The sequence below is a fragment of the Periophthalmus magnuspinnatus genome, chromosome 23, assembly GCF_009829125.3.
Source record: "Periophthalmus magnuspinnatus isolate fPerMag1 chromosome 23, fPerMag1.2.pri, whole genome shotgun sequence".
Classification (NCBI taxonomy): Eukaryota; Metazoa; Chordata; class Actinopteri; order Gobiiformes; family Gobiidae; genus Periophthalmus; species Periophthalmus magnuspinnatus.
The window spans coordinates 10,967,273-10,988,920 of NC_047148.1; the positions used below are offsets into that span (position 1 = coordinate 10,967,273).

General features: G+C 38.5%; 1 protein-coding gene across 1 annotated transcript in view; it reads left to right on the forward strand.

Moving 5' to 3' along the window:
• Nucleotides 1–265: 265 nt before the first annotated feature.
• sema3aa (sema domain, immunoglobulin domain (Ig), short basic domain, secreted, (semaphorin) 3Aa) overlaps nt 266–21,648 on the forward strand; it is a 34,668-nt gene continuing 13,285 nt past the window's right edge. The window contains exons 1-4 of the mRNA XM_033989643.2: nt 266–801; nt 17,899–18,059; nt 18,936–18,998; nt 21,363–21,482. Of these exons, the coding sequence (XP_033845534.1) occupies nt 696–801; nt 17,899–18,059; nt 18,936–18,998; nt 21,363–21,482 (450 nt within the window). The 5' untranslated portion in view covers nt 266–695. The remainder of the gene's footprint in view (nt 802–17,898; nt 18,060–18,935; nt 18,999–21,362; nt 21,483–21,648) is intronic.

The window sequence follows — 21,648 nt, forward strand, 5'->3', positions numbered from 1 at the left end:
CAGTGATTTGTGAATTGTTGCATGAAAAGGATATTTTAATATTACTATAAAAAATAAACATTAAAAAAAGTAAACTATATACTGGGGACACAAATTATAAGAATGTGCCGTCTGATACTTCCTCTGCGCTAAACTGGCTTCTCATCCCTCCCACTCCTCTCTGTCAGCTGCTCTTCCTCCATCCCCTCCCCTCTCTGTGCTGGACGCGCTCTCTCTCTCTCTCTCTCTCCTCTGCTCTCTCTCTCAGGCAGTCTGTTGAAGCTGCACACGGATTAGAGGCTCGCTGGGAGACAAGCAGCCAGAAGACACACAGATAAAAGCAAGAAAGGATAGTGTGGTAGATAAAGCATTTGATATAATTTTTTTTTCTCCTAAGGCACTATACTTCTTAGTCTGTTATAAAAGAGTGGCTACCTGGAGCGGGACAATCCAAATGGACAAGTATCCTAACTGGACCTCCACACTGGGAGCCATGTGATCCGCTCCACTCTACCCACTTGCCTCTACTCAGTCCCCCCTTGTTTTATACTCTGCGCTGGGAAACCAAAGGATTTTCTTCTTACCTGGAGCCTCCACTCTGAGGGCTGGCATTGTGAGGGAGTAACCTCAGGGGAAGACGTTCATCTTGGGGCACTGGTTGGAGTGTAAGTGCCCCCTGGTCTTGGAGGGCCAGCCAGCAGCACTCCACCCGCACCATGGATTACCTGTTGGGGATAGTGGTGTTGTTGTGCTCTGCGGTGCAGCCACTGAGAGCACTGGAGCCCAAGCACACTGTACCCAGGCTAAAGCTGTCATTCAAGGGTAAGTCCACTACTGACTCCGGGACATTCAGAATCACACTTTTATCCCCACACTAGCTGGGACACTAGTTTGACTCTTTGCCTGTGGGTGCTTTTTCCTCCTCATTCATTCTGTCCCATGTTGAGTAGTAGCCTTTTTTTTCTCTATTTCTGTAAATGCCTTTCCAGGCTCATGGTTGGTCACTACACTCTAAATATATATTTTCTCTCTCTCCCATTAAGTTGCTGCTTCTTAGTGACTTCAGAAGTGCACTATTCATCTTACAAATAGTCAGACTGGTTTCATATGCTGAATATATATATATATATATATATATATATATATATATATATATATATATATATATATATATATATATATATATATATATATATATATATATATATATATATACACACACACACACACACACACACACACACACACACACACGTGTGTGTGTATTGGCCCTTAATGGACCATTCTCCCATGTGTTGTCCCTTCTAGTACAATTCAGCCCAGCTATAAGTGGCTCTTTTTTAATGGCTTCTACCCCAAAACTCCTAAAATGGGTGTTACATCTGACAGTGGCATTTCTTTATAGGTTGTTTTATGCTTCTAATTACCACATCTAGGCTTTCAGGGTAGTTTATTTTTCGATGCAAAACTATTGATTTAAATCCATGGCGATAAATCATTTTTGCAGACTGGAGACAGAAAGGGAGCCACGTACTTATTGGGTCTTTTTATGTGTAAGTTTTTGACGTACACAGCAAACATGTTATTCTCACAGCTTGTATGTTATTTTGAGGGGAGACTGCGGAGCGCCGGCTCTTCCTCTCCTCCCTCCCTTACTCGCTGGTCCTCTCTCTGTCTGGTCGTCTCTCTCACACCCTACGCTAAATCAGGCTCTTTGTAATAGCAGACTTTTCATCTTTTGGCTAGAAATAACCCATAACATTTTTGGCATATTTTAGTACTACGCTTTTTCTCATTTAATGTCAGTGAGAGGCGGTCATTGTGGGTTGATGTCCTAAAACAAAATTGAAAAGTATATGGCTCAGCGTGTGGTCTGTCAGTTCTGCGTTTTAGTGGAGATTTTTTTCATGAAAACAGGTTTTATGTGCCATGCTCAAACAGCTGAGAACATGCACATGGACTCTTCCTGTGTCACCCAAAGCTGAGGTTGTTCAAATAAATTTAACCCACATTGAGAGAACATGGTCTTTTACTCCTGAAGAGAGTCGATTTGATGTGTGTCACTTTAATTGCTTGTCTAATTTTAGCCGACTCGCTTTGGTATAACTTATGTTTAGAGGCTTGCTATATGACATGCTTTATTCTTTATATGGCACACAAGTTGTAATTTTGGTATTTTTTCTCTCTTTCGCATTGCAAAGTGAATTGTCTGCAAAACAATTCTTACATTCTTCTCATTTCGAAGGGTGCGGGATGGTGATAAATTTAATAGGTGATGACAAACGTTAACAACATGATCAAATCGAATCTGGAAAACATCACAGCCAAACTTACCTGCATAAAGTCATAAATCCCCAGAGCTCCATCATGTCAGTTCACACGAAACTGAACCTCAAGGCATGATGGGAAAATGTCAGCCATACTTTAAACCGCCATCTGTTTAAAGAATGTGAGTTAGGTTTTCTGATCCTCTGCACCATTCAATATGACACGTTAACATTGCGATGACAACAATACGAGACTAAAAGCATGTTATTAACTCCATGGGATGTTGCTAGTGATGACTCTGTTAATAGAGAGTCCATAGTAAAGGAGTTATAAAATTATGCAAAAGTCATAATTGAACAAAGGAAAATGCTCTTATCTCAAAATACAAACACACAGTTATTTTAGTTTAGTTTTTTTGTTTTGTTTACCGAGTTACCTGGTACCTAGGACTCAGTTGAAACCATTGTTTTTGGTTTGTTTTTCAGTAAAATATGGCTTGCTATACCCTCTTTGTTGAACATTTTCTGTTTCATTTTAAGAGTGTGTTAATTTAGAAATATGTCAGCTCTGGCAAGTCTCCATAATGTAACACCTGGTTGAGCCACTTAGCTGCTTTTTAAGGCTGCAGACTTGGCATTTGCATTGTCTGTGAGCGTATTTGGATCCGCTGGTTCTAACTGCTGTTGGGTTGTGCGCTTTCTAGTGTGTCAGCGTCTTTGTGTCACTTCTCACCAGTGTCTGCATGTGTCTGTGTGTTAGCGGGGCCCACAGGTGTTTGATGGCTCTTTGGATGCCTGTCAGAGGACAATTCACAGCTCACACCCACGCAGATGAGGAGCAAAGGAGGGAAGGGGAGGATGTAGGAGGCAGGGTGAGAGCCACACAAGCAGGCTAGGCCATCAGCTTTAATGAAGGAAATGCTGGCAGACTTACAGTAGACGACACAGGAGGAAAAGGGAGACTAGTTGTTAAGTGAAGTGTCATTCATCTCCCTCTCGCAGTGCAAAGCCGGCATAGTAATTAAGTCAAATAAACAACAAGGGAGGAATCCTCTTGGGGAGGATAGTCAAGCAAGCGCTGAGCTAAACAGTCAGCCAGGCCCTTAAGTTGAACGCAGAAAGAATGGGGAGTGGAAGAGTTGTACTAACCTTGAGCAGCAGAATTGATTTACACAAGTCTCATGTTAAAAAAACAAGTTAAAAAACACACAAAACCTTCACCTTTTCTTTTCATTCTTGTTAGGATACTATGGTTGTTGATGTTTTTGTGTGGGCAAGTACTGTGTAGCAATGAGTACTTTTTGCAATACTTGTTATTTACTCTTGATCACTACTTGACTAACTAGTTACAACTAACAAGTTACCTGCAAATATTTCACTGCCTTCAAGAAGTATTCTCACATAAGGATTCTGTGCTGCACGGTATCATATTGTAGAAATGTTTGCCATATTTTGGTAAGAAAGAAAATATTTCTAGGTAACTATTTTTGTACTTTTTTCACGTAGAATTGGTTTGCAGTGGGAGCTGGCTTTCATACATAAGTAATTTGTTCGTCATAGTTCTTCAGTAAGTGCACTAAGTAGAGCTCCTTTGTGTATTGTGGAAGTGCGTTCTATCATTGAGTAATCTTTGGCTTTGACATGGTTTGGTATTTGCAGCTGAGCATGTGAGCCCAGTCCCATGAAATCCCTCTTAAGTGGGTGCTGATGACATGCCTCTAGGGACACATCTTGTCAGACGAAAAATGAGTGATTTTCAACTTTTATGCAGGAGACATGAGTGCAGAGTGGGCAGTTTGAGAGGTGAGGCGCTGAGGAATGGCAGAAGGTAGATACAATGACCTCTCCGGGGACCGAGTGCGAGCAACTGCACGGTCAATGATTTCCCAGTGGGCTCTGTTAGACATTGAGAGGGATGTGACCGTACAGGACAGAGCCATGATCACACAAGTTAATGATTTTCTCTTTTCCTTCAGACTGGAATGTCTTTTACTTATCATAAGTAAAATAAGGAGATGAAACTTAAATTGGAGTGTCAAATGAGATAACGCATGCATGGATATCACATCACCTCGGATTTGCTTAACTTGCTCATTTGAAGGTTTTCATCTGAATAAAGTGTTGGTTTAGTGTCACCAGTTCCATAAGCAGTTATAGTAAAATGTATTAGCAAAGACAAATGAAAATAATATATTCTTTTGATGGCATTTAAGATTAGTTTTGGTATTGTTCAAAAGTCCCTATGATTATTCATTTGTACTTTGTTCTTTGGCTTTTGATTGTCACCACAATATGTCAGATGCCCTTCAGAAAATGCCTACACTCTCTCATTGATCACTGCATATCTCCACTCCATCACATTCCTCTCCCATTGTACAGTAAGAAACAATCAGGAGGAACACTGACCCCTAAAGGTCAATTGATGCACCCGCAACAGACTGTCGAGTAAATGTCACTACTGGAGACTGCCAATAAACCGCAGCAGTGACCCTATTGTGATCTTTTAAAAGGTTGCCAGAGACAGCCACAGTGAAAGTCCAAGGTGCTCATTAAAGAACATGATAATTAGTAAAGGCCCTGTTAATTATGTAGCCTGTCGTTTGACCTTTTAATGCCTCCCCTCTTTGCTTGATGGTTAAGTGGGTGGAATGAAAGACAGACTGAGAATGAGACTTGGGAATCTGGAACGGGCTTGCAACCTTTCAAAATAGACACTCAATGTAGAACCGCACAAAACGCAGACTGGCTCTAGTGCCATAATAAGAAGCCTGTCTCAACGACTTTGAGAATGAGGGAAACCTTACTACGAGACAGGACCGTAGGAGGCAAATATGCTGTTGAAATGTGATACTACCTGATATATGACCAGCAATGTTTTGATATGGACCCCAACGGTGACTGCCCATCCTGACACCCTGGAAGTACATTTTTCATTTGTTTTTCCCATAGACTTTCAAAAAAAAAAAAGGTTTGCAAGCTTGCTCAGGGCTAATCAGATATATGGTAACTACAAAACATATAATCTTATTTATTTACTTGTTTTAAGTCTGCTTTTTGGGTTTAAAACAACCGAGGCATGGATAATAGTTACCACATAGCTGGTTAGCATCTGCAATGTCTTTGAACTATTAATATTTGAAATTCTGTATTGGGATGACTTAGCAAAGCTTTGATAAACATACAATTTATGAGTTTTAACTGTTTAGCGGCACCATTTTTAGGACTTTTGGACAATTCAAAAGATATAATATTTTGTTTTGAATTTAAATTGGAATTTAAATTTTGATTATGCTGAAATCCATGGATTGAAATGACCAAAAACCTACATCTAGTCAGACATAGCATTACATTTCTTGCACTGTGGAAGTTGCATTTAGTAATATAATGCGTAGTCTTCCCACTTGTAGAAATATGCACGTTTGTGGGAGTTTGAAACATTCACTTTACATTCTTATTCTGTGAGCATGCTTGTGAGTAAACCTGAGTATTTCTGGCTTTAGCTCCCTCTGCCTTTTGTTGTATGTGCCTGTGGTGTGGGCTGAGGCTGAGTGAGCGGATGTAGATAATTATAAGGTGTTCTTGCAGCGTACCATAGCTCTCTCCATCACTTTCTCTCTCTCACATCGGCCCTTTATTTCTGGCCCCTTGTTCGCTTTCGTCTGTGGTGCGGTTTCTTTTTAGGAAACCTCAATACCACACGCTGTAAGTAGTGCAAAAGAAGACTCCCATAGCTTGTGTGTTTGTCATTTTGCTTGGTTGCTTTTCTTGTCTCTTTGATTGCAGCTCAGATACATCTTTTTGGCTAGCCCTCGGTTCAGCTCAGACGTGGACACACAAGGATCTGCCCTTGTTGTTGCTGCCACATTTCATAGCTGTAAAAGCCAGAGAACTGTTTTTTTCATCTTAATCCTTGAAACACATTTATATTCTCATACTGTGCTGTTTATATTTAGCCAAAACTTACAATACAGTGTTCTAACATTTCCTGACATATTAGACACATTGTTCAATCCCTGACGATTTTACTCAAATATAGTACTCACAATCATAATTTCAGAAGAGTAAAATTGATTTTTAAAAGTCTTTTTTATGAGAAAATGTTTAAAGCTGCACTATGTAACTTTTTCTGGTGGGGTTTGGCCATCAGCTTGCCTCCATGGAGCTCTTTTTGCTTTACTTGGAATGTTCAGGGTCACATCAAACTTATTTTGTCGCATTTATTTAATCACAGGTGTTTTTATTGCTTAAAAACACATTGAAAAACGCGCTTCTTACTGTGAGCTGGGTTTCTACCGATATGCCCTAGGACCTCTGATTCGCTCCATGGAAATAGATGTAGATTTTACGTCATACTGGTGAACATTCTAGGCAAAGCAGTAACATTTACATGGAGACAAGCAGGTGATGGACTCTCCACCAGCAAAGTTGCATAGAGCACCTTTAAGAATAGCAAAACCTTGATAAAAAACTGCAGCATAACAAGCGACACAAGGGAAGTGAATGAACATAAATTTTCGTCTCTGTTTTATAATGCTCCAAGGACAAATATCCCACTCCTCTGCATCTGTGTTTTGAGGAGTATGGGTTTGGGTTACAGCCGGCTGGAGACTGCTCCGTTGTGGGTATGAATGGGTCCTGCCACCTGCTGAAGCTTGTCAGTCACATGGACACGGGGTGCACCACTCAATCAGCACAGAGTCGAGTTACAAATGAGGGGGACATCTCCGAGGAAAGAAGTACCCACAAAAACATAGGAACAGAAGGAGAGGCAGGAAAAAGGGAAAGTTAAGAAGGATCACTTGGCATAATTGCAAAGATGTGTAGAGTTGTTAATCTCACGGCTCCTATAGTACTTAAAATGTCGTTATAAGGTTACTTATAATAACTGCCTTTGAAGAGATTAACAACTTTGGTAACTTGAGTAAAATGGTTCCTTTCCTTCATTTGGTCTGTTTTTTATATAATAGTAAGTAGGGCTGTAGGCTGTGTACTACAAACTGAATATCTGCAATTTGTAATCACAATTATTCTACAGTAATACTAGATAACATGTTTTAATTACCCCAGTCAGCTGTTGATGCGTTTCAGCTTGATTTTTGAGGACTTTTTCTCTTTCAAAATATATATTGTTGTCGTAGCAATTGTGAATAATTGTTAATTGCTACAACAGTGATCATTTCTCATAATTCTGAAACCCATTTATTTACAGTGACCAAATAAACATTAAAATATATATTGAACGTACACTAAGTGGCTTTTGTGGGTGAAGGTCCTTCAATTGCTAGTCTTCATGAAATGTTCTTACTCTAAATGTTCCACAGAGAAACGTAACATCTCCAGGTGATGTATCTCCACCAAGAAAGTTGCATAAAGCTAATACTCTTGATTGTGATTCTAACTTAAAAAGATTAAGCTTGCTGTATTCCACCATTATTCTAGGTTATTCATCGCGTTATTCAGCATGATTATACTTTAATAATATTGTGTACGCCTTCACTCAAAGTAATTATTATGGCATATTTTCAATACAGCAGTCCTCTATCTGATTTCTAGATTTTGCTTTCCTTTGGTTTGCATTTACATCCCAAATATTCCATTACATCCTCCCAGTGTGCCACAAAAGCCTGATATTTTGGTGGAAATGGTTTTGTTCATTAGACGTGTGCACTGTCACAGTTTGCCAGCGACACTTTCAGATGTGCAGCTTTGCCTCATTAATTCCCAATAAAATGGCAGCACTGACATTGGGCTCCGTGCGCGTCTCAGCTGACAGGCCGCACTAACAGGCAGAGGCTCCAGACATGACCACGCTAACCACAGCCTGCTTCCTTTCAAAGTTCATTCATCAAACTCCCTTCCACAATGGCACGTCTCCCACAGCTACGAAGCACACAGCACTGTTTTGATTCTGGCCTTTTTGTGCACAGAATAACCCATTATTATTCTGTTTTCATATTGAGATAAGTCACTTTGCATTTGCATACAGAACACAGGGAACTGGCCTCGATGTTGCTAGCACATTCCAGTTGTAAAAGTCAATTTTTGCAGAGATCTAATTTGTAAACCTAACATTTTGGAAACAGTATGATATAATTCAAAGATAACGAGGGATGTAAAGATTATGCAGTTATTTGATAATCATGATTATGTAGATCAAAATTGTAACAATTAAACGGAAAAAAAATGTATCATGATCATTTTAGAAGCAAAAATAATAACAGATTTTCAGATTTCACAAAGCCGGTCACAGACAAGAGGAATGGTGAGCTATTAGACTATGTAAATGAAAGAATGTTGTTAACTCATAATTGTTAATAATTATGTGTAACCGTACCACAACAGTTTGATATTGTGACATCCCTAATAGCAACTTTTCTTTTCTTTCTGACATAAATGATGCTTATTTTTATTATGCTGCATTAATTTGCTTTTTCAAAATTGTTTCATATTATGCGAGTGTGGCTAGGCCTGTCATAACCATTACTATATCAACTTATCGTTCAATATATGAAAGCTGGAACAATATATTTGGGTGTCAGTATTTATTGTGTGTACTTTTTCTTTGCACTACTGGGACATTTTTGGTTATTTTTTGGCTATAAGATAAGATTTAAGCCGTAAAAGATTGAATTAATAACTTTATCTCATTACAAGTACAAACTAAGAACCAAAAAGCTGCTATTTATTTATTGAAGCTGAGGTTTTGTTTATTGTGGTTCAAATGTGCTCTTGAGTTATTGCGTCAGTGGCATAAATTAGTTTTAATATTATCGTTTATCTTCTACTTTAGCAATATATCGCACTTCAAAATGTGTTACCGTGACAGGCCTAAGTGTGCACACATTTTGGTATCTGGTTGTTTTAAATTATGATGGAATTATGTTTTATGCAATTTAAGAAACAATCTTACTATTTCCATTCAAATGTCAGTGTGCATTTGCAAGCTCGGCCAAGACTGTGTGGGTTTTTCCTAAATGAAATGTGAAGCGGAGAGCCGGAGCAGCCTTGTTATAGCAGTTGGAGTATTTAGTGGTGTGTGAGTGGGTTTGCTGTGGTGGGCATGGCCAGGCCCCGAGCCGTCTGTGGTCTGTGCGGTCCAGTCGGCCAATGACAGGAGGAGACACTCACTAATGAAACGGTTCCATATCCCACCAAGCTTAAGTTGTATGGGATTTTTAAATACACTGCATTCATGTTCTGTACTTTTATTTGCTGTCATTAGTTTAAGTTTTACTTCCCGTCTCTATGCTCTGGCCTCTGCTTTTTTTTCTTATGTCAACTCTCCCAGTATACGGCTCTTATACTCGATGTCCTTCTACACTTACTGGCTTTGGTTCTCTCGGGGAAACAGGAATGCCTTTGTGGTGACAGGGAAATCGAGCAGTCGGCTTAAATAAGACGAATGGGGCTGCGTGGTCAAATTCATCACTTCCTTAAAGCGTAGTCATATACAAAGATTTATGTGGTTTGGAACAGAGCACCATTATTCAGCTGGGGAAATTTAAGCGACAAAATATGAATTTGTGATAAAATACAATAGACTATAAAGAGAAGCGCTGTTGATACTGGAAAATTGTACAAACCTTTGCTTTTACGGTTCGGAATGAACATAGGTTATAGGAACATAGCTAAATATTTAAGACTACATACTGTTTTATGTGTTTTTGGGGTAGTATGCATTCAGAAGTGTATGAAATGTAATATGAATTCAACATAGGCCGGTCACAATAAATACGATATCTGCTTATGACAGATGAGGCATTTTTGGGGGTCAGTATTTTTCATGGGTACTTTTTCTTTGTACTGGTGTGGATATGTTGGTTATTTTTCTGTTTTACGATGAGATTTGAGCTGTATAGGGTCGAATTATGAACGTCTATGACTCATTATAGATCCAAACTAACTACTTAATGGTCGCATTTGGTTATTTATTTATTGCAGCTCACATGTTTTAACAATAGTGTATATTTAGAACACTTTTTGTGGATATTTCTGTTTTATGTTAGGGTTTATCATCTATTTTTACTCCAGCAATATATCGCACCTCAAAATGTGTTGTTGGGAAAGGCCTACTTCAACAAAATCAGCAAAAACTATAACATCTATAATTATTTTACTAGAGTCTCTGCGACTTCAAGTTTTTTGTCAATATTGTAATCAGTATTGGACTAAATAAAAAGTGGCCTTCTTAATCAGACAGTGTATATAAGTAGTCTTTATTTAAATCATAATAAGAGCTCTATGACCACCACTAATATCAAAGTTGTTTTTTTAATTCTACCAGTGGTGGAACATAACAAAGTAAAAATAGTAAAGTACTGTACGTGCGTAAAAAAATGTAGGTATCTGTACTATACTTAAGTATAGCGTCATAGTTAAGTGGATACATTTTACTTTTACTTCACTACATTTGACAGTAGGTATCTGTACTTTCTACTCCACTACATCTTTGGACTGGACTGAAAAGTAAGAATTTTTTTTTATTATTGTCTGAGACCTGCAGAAAAGGTTGAGGAGTTATTTTTAACATGCTCATAATTTAAGGAAACTAAAATATACACATATAAAAGCAGGAAGAAGAAACGATCGATTCAGTTGTTTCTGTTGAACAAAATGCAGTACAAATCTTTATCAAAATCACTACATTTGAAGATGTATAATATCTCAAAATCTGCATGAAATACTTTTACTTTTTAATCTTGAAATCCTTTTTTAATACTTAATACTTTTACTTGAGTAGAATTTTTCATGTGATACTTTTATTTGAGTATTTCTTCCCCCACTGAATTCTACTTCTGTTACATCCATACATATTCACCTTTAGTACTATGCCTTTATGTTCAGAAAGTAAAATTAAAAAAGTAAAATACAACAAATGTATGACCTTAAAACTTCCATTGCCAAAAAAGTTATTAATCATCTTTCATTCTCCACCCACACCATCTTTATTAAAAATTTCCAACATACACACATGTCCGGACAGCCACATTGCCCAGGACTGTCACTCAGTTTCATCTGAATGAGAAATCCATCGACTTGGGTTGTTTTATGGGGACCGTTGTCATGGAAACCGGCCCACACCTGCTACTGTGCTTAGAGAGAAAGAAAAGAGCGGGGGCAAATAGGGTGCGGAGGTGAACTTTGGAGGTATGCGTGGATATCCCTGAAGCTTAGGATAATATTTGAATGCTTTGTTAAGTAAAGCCCTCAGCAAATTTCCATTGGCTGCGTCTCGTCTCTTTAAAGACACCTGTGTTTTGTGGCAAAGGCCCCCGTAAGAGCAGCTAAATATGAGCCACACCACACACAGAGAATAAAGAGCGAACTCGATGGAGAGTTAGGGAAGTCTGGACGAGCAACATGCCAAACCAAACCACTGCAGATATTACTGTGCTCTATGACTTACTTCGTGTTTGAAAGATAAACACAAGTAATTCTTCAGACCCACGCATTTAAGGCTGTCAATGGAGTTTCGGTGTGTGGGATGATTTTAACTTGTGTTTTCTATTTTCCTATCTTATTGTGAATGGTATACAAATCTGCTCTTACAAACCTATATAGCTTTCTATGTAACTATTGTGTATTGTAGTTTCGAGTGACATTAATTTCTACTTATTTTGTCAGTCTTTTTATAAATCTTGTTTCTCTTTATCTGATTCAAATCATTATCTGTTGTGGCATTATTAGCGAACAATGCTATTTATACTGCATTTCTGTTTAAATTGTATAGTCAGTCCTTAGTCCTAGGAGATGAATTAATAAGATATGTGTCTATCCTTATTTACAAAGATTTCTTAATTAATGTATTTCAAATCTATTTATTTTTGTATAGCTCCAATTCATAACTCTAGAGCTTAACAAGAAAGCCAACCAGCCAACAGAAAGTCATTGATCACTATTTACCATTGTACCTTCTATCGTTTTGTTACCTATATAAATCTTGCATTCTACAAATGCATCTAGAAGCATAAACATGAGTGAACAAGTGAATAAAAGGCAGCTGTGTATTTTCCTCTATCAGACATGCTTTTTATGTTTGGTGTCACTCAAACAGACATTTCCCACTGAACGTACACAGTCAGATAAACATCATTTAATGCCCTGTCGCCTTCCCTTTATGAGCACTCATCACTCCACTGCTATAGCTGCATGTGGGGGCGTCTAACTGCCTGTCTGCTGGAGGAGGGGGCTGGAGAGTGCTTCACAGACAAATGCACTTGAAATTTAAATGTGATTCTTCTGTTTTAATACAGCAGCTTTTAAAAGACAAGAGCCAGGTTGTTTTGCATAATGAAGTTTGATAGAGAGACGCATTATCATTTATGTGAATGGATTAAGTGCAGTTTCAGATGGTCACATGGGAATATTGCACAAGCTCTTTTGTTGGTTATATACATACATAATGGAACAAATCATGAGTAACATTTAGAATAACTGCAAGGCATTATGTCATATGATAAACATATAATGACACATGAATTATTATGTTTATTGTTTAGAGATACATTTACTCTGTCATGCACAATTGTTAAAACTAAAACTTGGCTGTCAGTTTACAACTTCTCACTTTTTCACAAGTCCTCACTCTAGTGCTCAGTGATTTGTATTATATTTTTGTATTGTCAGTCAAAAAATGAAATTGTGAGCTTGAGTCTGAATTCAACAATGTGATGATTTTTTCAAGAGTACTCTGTTGTAAATTGTGAAAAGGAATTTTTAGTGCACTGTGTAATAGCTGGTTTTATACTGGTTTCTGAAATGCAGTGCTGTACTATGGTATTGAGAGTGAATTGAACAAAGAGGTTGGACATACAGACACAGGTGTGTGTACATATTTGCATTTGTGTGTACTTTTGACAGCCATATTTAATGGTGTTTGTTTAGCCCACCTGCATGTATGCACTGTCTGAGTGAAAAACTGCAGGCTTCATGAGTAACAAGAGAAGTGGGAAAGAACTGGCTATAAAAGACAGGTCACAGCATCATCCATACACAATGCATAGTTTTTATTTGTGTTTTATGTGCAAACAGTGAGGGGAATGCATGGTTGGGTATTTTTCTATAATGTGGGGACCTCATGAACACTTTATAATATTTGCACAAAACTGGACACTTTATAACATGGGTCACTTTAATAAGTCATGTTTGCACTGTTGTTCTGATGCTGCTGTTGTATATATTTTCTACCTTTAAGTATTTTATTTTATTTTTTAAGCATATCTTTTTTAACTTCATGCATGCCCTTATTTGTATTTGTATTTATTCAGTGTGTTTTATGTTGCACTTTATCACTGAAGTAAGTTCCTAGTTTGTGAACTGTGTTCACAAACGATGGCAATAAAAGGATTCTGATTCTGATTCTGAAAATCACTAAATTCATAGCGATCTGCCACTCTTATAGGCACAGAAATAAGGTTTAAATTAAGATATGGGTATGGGGGTTATGGATAGGGTTTAGGTTAAGGTTAGGCAAATAATAATTAAATTCAAATTATTTCTGTAGAGCCCAAAAATGGCAACACCAATCCCCTTGCAGGGCTTCAGAACATTGTTGTTTTAACCATCAGCTAAAAAATCAATGAAACAGTCAATAAAAGACAAGCAGGTAACCAACCATTAATTCACAGGAAACCATTATGGTTAAGGTTTGGGTTAGTCTTCAGAAAATGAATGTAAGTCAATGTTATGTCCTCAAGAAGCATGTAAACTCGATATGTATATTCTCACTACTTGTGTGTAAGTGTGTGTTTTTTGTGTGTTAAAGGTAGAAGTTGCTGAGTGGGGCAATGTTCCCTGGATGGTGCTGTCTAAGCAAAACCAGTGATTGGATTACAACTGTTGTTTCTTGTGGGCATGTCGAGGCAGAATGGATGCGCTGTAAACATATAGGTCAATATTAATATATGTATGTCACAATAGAGGTGTGGCTGCTGTTTTTGTCTTTCCATGCTAACTCAGTCTACCGTGGATATTCATTGCTCTAGTTTCTACCCTGTGTTTAGATTGGAGGTCCTTAGGTACTCCTGCCCCAGTTCCGTTAAATCCAAATTGCGGCTGATTTTTTCTGAGATAAAGCTGTTGTGTGTGTATTTGTACTGGTGAACTCAGGGTCGGCATGTGTTGAAAAATGCATGTGTATTTTTGTTCTTTTGGCCCAAACTTAGGGAGCCTTTCGTGACCGACCTCTGAGGCTCCAGTGTTCTCTGCTTTAGAGTTTAGATCTCATCATTAGATGATACAGTTACATGCACAGTGCCAAAGGAGCAACTAAGAGAGGGAAACGATCGCTTCATAAATCCGAGAGAGAAAGTGTATGATTTTATTGGTCTGGATTTTTTATCCTTTGGTCCTCGGGTTTCTGCTGTTACGTTCTTTCATAATGCCCCGGTTAAAATATAGTGCCCAAGATTGTATGGTGCTATTGTTTTAAGCTACTTATTCAAAATGCGATTATTCATGAGGTGTAAGCCCTACAAATACAAGTAACAACATTTTATTTGTCAAATCTCCTGTTCATATTTCAAAAAAAGAGAAAAATTGATATAGTATAGAGTTTATTTTAGTTTGATTGTTTTGATTTGATTGTTGATCGGCTTCACTAAGAATTATATTGCATCGAGGAGTCAGTTAATGTGTGCTTGAAATATTGTTTATTAAAAGAGAAACTGCAGCCATTTTTTTATTACTTTCTCATCTTATAAATGTCCCACAAAACGGCATTGTTGTGACTACCAATCCACTGTCCAAGTGTACTCCCCTGTAGTAGTATTTCCCCATCACTAAACCTGATAAATAACCCAATAATTTTACACGTTGGGGGTTACTTGTCTTGAGTGTTCTTAAGAAGCATTTGTATCATTGGCGTTTAAGTGAAGCAGTTCTATTTTCGTCTAGTAATCCGTCCTTTAGCAGCATATATCCTTTGTGCTGCTGCCAGGGTGTTGGCCTGACCAGCAGGAGCAGAAATACCTCCACTCTCTCACACCCATGCATGCCGGCTTGGCCCATCTGCGCTACAATGCACCCATACTCTGAGCTCCTCTAAAGACCTCCACCAGGCCCACACCCACCTTTTCCATTTTCCCAAACACATGTCCCGAAACAGACCTGACGCAGATGAGCTGTGACTGTCTTTATTAGGTGACAACCACTCCCCTCTAGCCCCTCTCTCCCTCTCTGTTTCTCTTTCTTTCCGTACACTACTTCCTTCTCTCAATCCCTTCTTTTATGTAGACACAGATGTCCAAGATCTTACACACATGCTGCGAGTGGGCACAGATGGCTCCTATAGCAGCCCGTCAATCAGAGCTCCGCTGGGAGGGCAGACCACTAGAATGCCTGTGTATGTACAGTGTAGTTACATGTTGTCAGGGGGTGGGATGTGTCTCCAGGTTTGGTGAGGGTCTATGCTGGTGACACTGATGATGATGAATGATGTTGTGTGAAAGTAAAAGTGATGCATTAAAGGCTCGTACCTGTGGTGATAATATAAAGCACATGTTTTTTCTTCAATGAACCAGATGGGTTTTGGGTTGATTAAAGTTGTGAATTCAATTGATGACCCACTATACACCTCATCACTGTTGTTTATTTCATCATGGAAAATATTTATGTAAATCCGGTTTAGAGCAGCACTGAACAACCTAAGCAGTTAACTCATATATCATTTTAGTCAGAGTCTACATTGATGAGTATTGTGAAATAAACAAACAAATGTGGGCTTTCAAGTTTGCTTATTACATACTTTACTTATATAATACATATTGTACTGATTTAATTAACTGGGTAACTAAACATTAACCTAATTATAATTATTACTACAGAGATTTCATTTTAGCTTGAGTGTTGTAGTCCATGTCCTTTGAACATATGGTGCACCTGACCAGAACAATGTAGTGAGATACATGTGCAATCACCCTCTTCTAAAAGTTAATTTACATAATAAGGCCTCTACAGCTAAATGCCACATACACCCACTTGAACTCACATACACTATGTGTGTGGCCCACCAGATGAATTATTTAAACAATCACACGGCTCAACAGTCTGAATTGTGTCGTCTCTGACTGGGACATGCTGTTTTCACTTTGAATAAAAATAAATTCTTTCAAAATCAGACAATGTGATTTTCTGGATTTTTTTTTTCATTCAACATCTCATAGTTGAAGAACAGCTATGATGAAAATTAGAGGTCTTTCTTGTCTTTTAAGTTAGAAAATCCAGAAAATCACATTGTCTGATTTTTGAATAATCTATTTACGAATTACGGTGGAAAATAAGTATTCGGTCAATAACAAAAGTTCATCTCAATACTTTGTTATAAAGCCTTTGTTGGCATTGACAGGGGGTAAAATTTTTCTATAAGTCTCCACAAGGTTTTCACACACTGTTCCTGGTAGTTTGTCCCATTCCTTCATGCAGATCTCCTCTAGAGCAGTGATGTTTTGGGGCTGTCGATGGGCAACACGGACTTTCAACTCCCTCCAAAGATTTTCTATGGGGTTAAGATCTGGAGACTGGCTAGGCCACTCCAGGACCTTTAAATGCTTCTTACGAAACCATTCCTTTGTTGCCTGGGCAGTGTGTTTGGCATGCATGGCAAAGTATGATGTTTCCACCCTCATGGTTTACAGTAGGTAGGGTGTTTTTTGGATGCAAATCAGCATTCTTTCTTCTCCAACCATGACAACTTCAGTTTTTACCAGAAAGTTCTATTTTGGTTTCATCTGACCATATGACATTCTCCCAATCCTCTTCTGGATGTAAATACTCTCCAGCAAATTTCAGATGGGCCTGGACATGTACTGGCTTAAGCAGAGGGACACCTCTGGCACTGCAGGATTTGAGTCCCTGGTGGTATAATGTGTTTTTTACTTTGGTCCCAGCTCTTTGCAGGTCATTCTCTAGGTCCCCCCGTGTGGTTCTTGGATTTTTTGCTCACCGTTGTTGTGATCATTTTAACCCCACGGGGTGAGATCTTGCTTGGAGCTCCAAATCGAGGGAGATTATCAGTGGTCTTCTATGTCTTCCATTTTCTAATAATTGCTCCCACACCAAGCTGCTTACCTATTGCATCTTAAGTCTTCCCAGCCTGGTGCAGGTCTACAAGTTTGTTTCTGGTGTCCTTTTACAGCTCTTTGGCCTTGGCCATAGTGGAGTGACTGTTTGAGGTTGTGGACAGGTGTCTTTTATACTGATAACAAGTTCAAACAGGTGCCATTAATACAGGTAACGTGTGGAGGACAGAGGAGCCTCACACCTGAACATTACACCTGAAAATTACACTACACTGTTATGAAGAATATATTACTTGTTGTCAATTATATACATGAGAACCAGAATTCTTTCTCCTCATTCTGTCTCTCACAGTTGAAGTGTATCTATGATGAAAATTACAGGCCTCTCTTATTTTTTCAAGTGGGAGAACTTGCACAATTGGTGGCTAAATAAATATTTTTTGCCCCACTGTATATAGATAAGATGTTATTTATTTATTTATTTAACCTTTCTTTAACCAGGAAGGTCCCATTGAGATGAAAAACCTCTTTTTCAAGGGAGTCCTGGCCAAGCGGCAGCAGCAAATAAAAAATACAGTTACATTTAAGGAAATAAAATGGTTATTTTAATTGTGCTTTCTTTGTTTTCTTTGCAGAGATGTTGGAGTCTAGTAATCTTGTAACCTTCAATGGCCTAGCCAACAGTTCGAGCTACGATGCATTTCTACTGGATGAGGAGCGAGGGAGGTTATTGGTGGGTGCAGAGGACCACATCTTCTCTTTTGACCTTGTGAACATTAACAGAGACCACCGAATGGTAAGGATTCCCCTGCACTCTGTATTTTGTCATCACTTCACCTCTCTCTGTCTGCTGCCTCTGGAGACCATAACTCTTTCTTTCCCTGCTCTGTTCATCCTCTCTCTCTCTCTCTGTCTGTTCCAGACAGGGCTGTCCATAATTCCATTACAGCACCTGGACTAGGTTAGCTGCTCTTTTATCTGATTGGGGCTCTCACAGACAGACACACGCTCAGCCTGCAGGCTATACACAGGGGCAGTCCTACAGGACTCTTGGATTCCCCGTCACTGTCTCTGGAGATATTTTCCCGTGGAGTTTTATTTTTCTTTTTTAGGTTCAAAAAGTACTGCTTGTGCAGCCAGTAATTGCTGGCCAATGTATCTTTCTTGAAGAAATGTAGTTAACCATTACAGACAATGAATCAGTGCTTATATGTTTGAACTATGGTCCTTTTCAAACCCACTCTGTGGACATGTATATTCATAAAGTGCCTGAGCCGGTCCACATGTGTGGCCAAAGGCGACTCCTTTCTGGATATAGAGGATATAATCATTTCCTCACACAGCACCGTCATGCTCCATGTGTGTTTATACTCTGACACCAGGGGCTACAGATGGATCTGCCTTTAGGACAACACTAAGCCATTATTTATTTGACAACCAATCCTATCCCTCATAGAACAAAGTGCAACCATATGCTCAAGAAAGGAACTGTAAAAGGGAGATTTACTTTTTGATTGAGAATTTGAACATTTGCGAACAGTGAATTCACTAATACAAACACTGAATATAGTTAGAACAGGATACACTGTAATAGATGTAATTGGCCATTGATTTAAATAGCTTCTCTTCACCTCCTGCTGGGTGTGATTTTGTCTCTGTCCTTTTTGCACAGATTGCGTGGCCGGCCACCCCCTCAAAACGGGATGAGTGCAAGTGGGCAGGAAAAGATTTAGGGGTAAGTCTGCCCTCACGGTGACTACATTTAGTCATAACATCACACATGACAATTACACTACACTGTTATGAAGAATATATTATTTGTGGTCAGTTACATACATGATAATATTTATTTTATTTCCCTTGGAGTGTGTTTTTTTACAGTGTGCCCAAAGCCCAGTCTGCATATTTACTATGTGGGGGAATTGTTTGAATTTCTCTTATCTCCCCACACTGTTAGAACACATGTGTTATTCTATACTGCACCCACAATATGTCATTAGGCTTTGTTTGTGTGCTCAGAACTATTATAAGTGTTATCATATTGTTACCATTTGGTTCATATCTGATTTTAATTTAGTGGCTGGTTGGGTGCCGAATGCAATGGGCAAATGGTATTTAAGGATTATCTTGAATTACATACTTCCAAATATCCCAAGGATTCCACTAACCCAGCATTTTGGGTTGTACATTCACATCTAAGTCGCAGCCACACAAGCCATTCAGTGCGAAGCGGGTGCCAAATCTCACAAAACGCAGTGATGAGGTATTTGCGTGATGTGTGAAAATGTTTACTCTTGAAAATGAGGCAGTGAGAGCAGCCGAGTCGGAGTGCCTTGATTAGGACATTACCAGAGCATTTGGTGAGTGCTCTCAAAGTGGTGCATTTCTCCAAAACCACAATTTACAGTCCACCACAGAACAAATGTAACAGCTGCCTCTCTCCAAAAATGCCTGATGGCTGTATCACTCAATTGGCAACACAAGCGCGTAACATGGCCCACGATGTTGCAGATAGTGGCTTAGCATATAAATGTGGATTCCAAAGAGTCCAATGTCACTGGAGGATTTCACCTGTTAGATTTTTAATCAATAATTTGTTTTTGTCATAACTGGAAGATTTTCCTCAAAATGTCCTGCTACTTCAAATTAATATAACTTAATATAGTAAACATAGTAGTTGGAAGGTGGTTGAGTGATGATTTATACTTTTATGTGTACACAACAGTGATTCATTCTAATGCCCTAAATAATAATGTTTTAAAAATGTATATTTTCAGAAAAAAATCTCAATATAAATAAAAAGCTGAATATGAGTAAAGTAAACCACATAGTGCTACACATACTTAAACTGCTGACCTGAAGACAGCCAGGTCAAACACTAAACAGTTGATGAAATGTATATAATAGATGTGAGAGTGACTTGGGGAGGACGTGCACTGCTGTTGGAGATTAGAAACACTCAGGGTAAAATCATTAGTGAACTTGGGGTTAGCCACAAGATGAAGTGCAATTCATTCAATCTTTTACTAACTACCCAGCTCCGGACTGGCTTGGATAGGCATCACTTTGTTGCAGCAGTGGGTAAATATATCCCACACATTTAAAGGTGTAAATACTTTCATAATCCCAAGATAGTTCAGCTCTAAATAATTACAGAGGAAAAATACATTTGATCCTAAGCATGAAAAGAAACAGGCACATCAAGTTTTGGAGAAGAAAAATAGCAGAGTTCCAAAAGTTAATTTAGTTTTAGCTCTGGAAAATGTCAAGACTTTTATCCATTTACACTATATGTCACATGAAGAGCCTAACTGTGTCTTCAAAACAAAATGTGGGAAGTTTTTGTAACTTAAGGAGATACATGTGGCACAAAGAAGAGGATAATTTAGATGTCGTCTGCACTCCCAAATCCCCAAGCTAGTGTGCACTTATTTGTTAGATGGATATCAAGGATGTATTTATAATTAGCCAAACCCCAGCCTAATCTCTTAAACACATGTGCCCAAATCAGTTCCTCTGAGCTGCTAAGAAGCCGCCCACATTAACCAATCCTGTTGATTAGCACTTTAATAAACAGTCTCACACCACTGGGACTATAGCAACATGTGCCGCCGCGCCAACCCAAATAGCTTCAGTAAATTCTAACATGTGGATCATTAAAGATGTGAGGTATATAGGTTTCACATACAGGTTGGGTTTCCTTTAAAAGAGGCTCCATTGTGAACCTTATGCAAGTGGAAAGTCCCAGCTTAAGTGTAATACCTGCAGAATTATGAATGTGTATAATTTTCTGCTTTTGATTATTTCTTTATCTAGAGCTACGTGCATATTAAAATAGTCAATGTAATTTTCTCAAGGCATTTAAATTTGATTTAAACATTATGGCCTGAGTGCGAGTACTGAACTTTGGAGAATTATATACATAATAATATTTGCAAAGACTTATGAAAAATAACTGGATGGTGCATGCCATTGTAATAAATTCAACAGTATGCGTTACTAGATAAATAGAGGGAGGTAATCCACGTGGATTTAAATGTGTTCAGCAGCTGTAATTCACACCTATAAAATTATACTAAAATGTTGTTTTATTTTCCAGAAAGAGTGTTCCAACTTTATCCGAGTGCTACAACCGTACAACCAGACACACTTGTACATCTGCGGCACAGGGGCCTTTCATCCCATTTGTTCTTTTCTGGAGATGGGCAAAAGGGCAGAGGTGAGACACAGTTCACACTCGCTCCATGTGTTACTCTTTACCTGGTTTAATCATTTATATACACTGCTGTGCTCAAGACTCTGTGTAAAATGTAGTTTATTCAGTGCTTATAAAGAAAATATTTTAAGTTTTCATATTTGTTTTAAAACAAAATTCTGGGAGACTT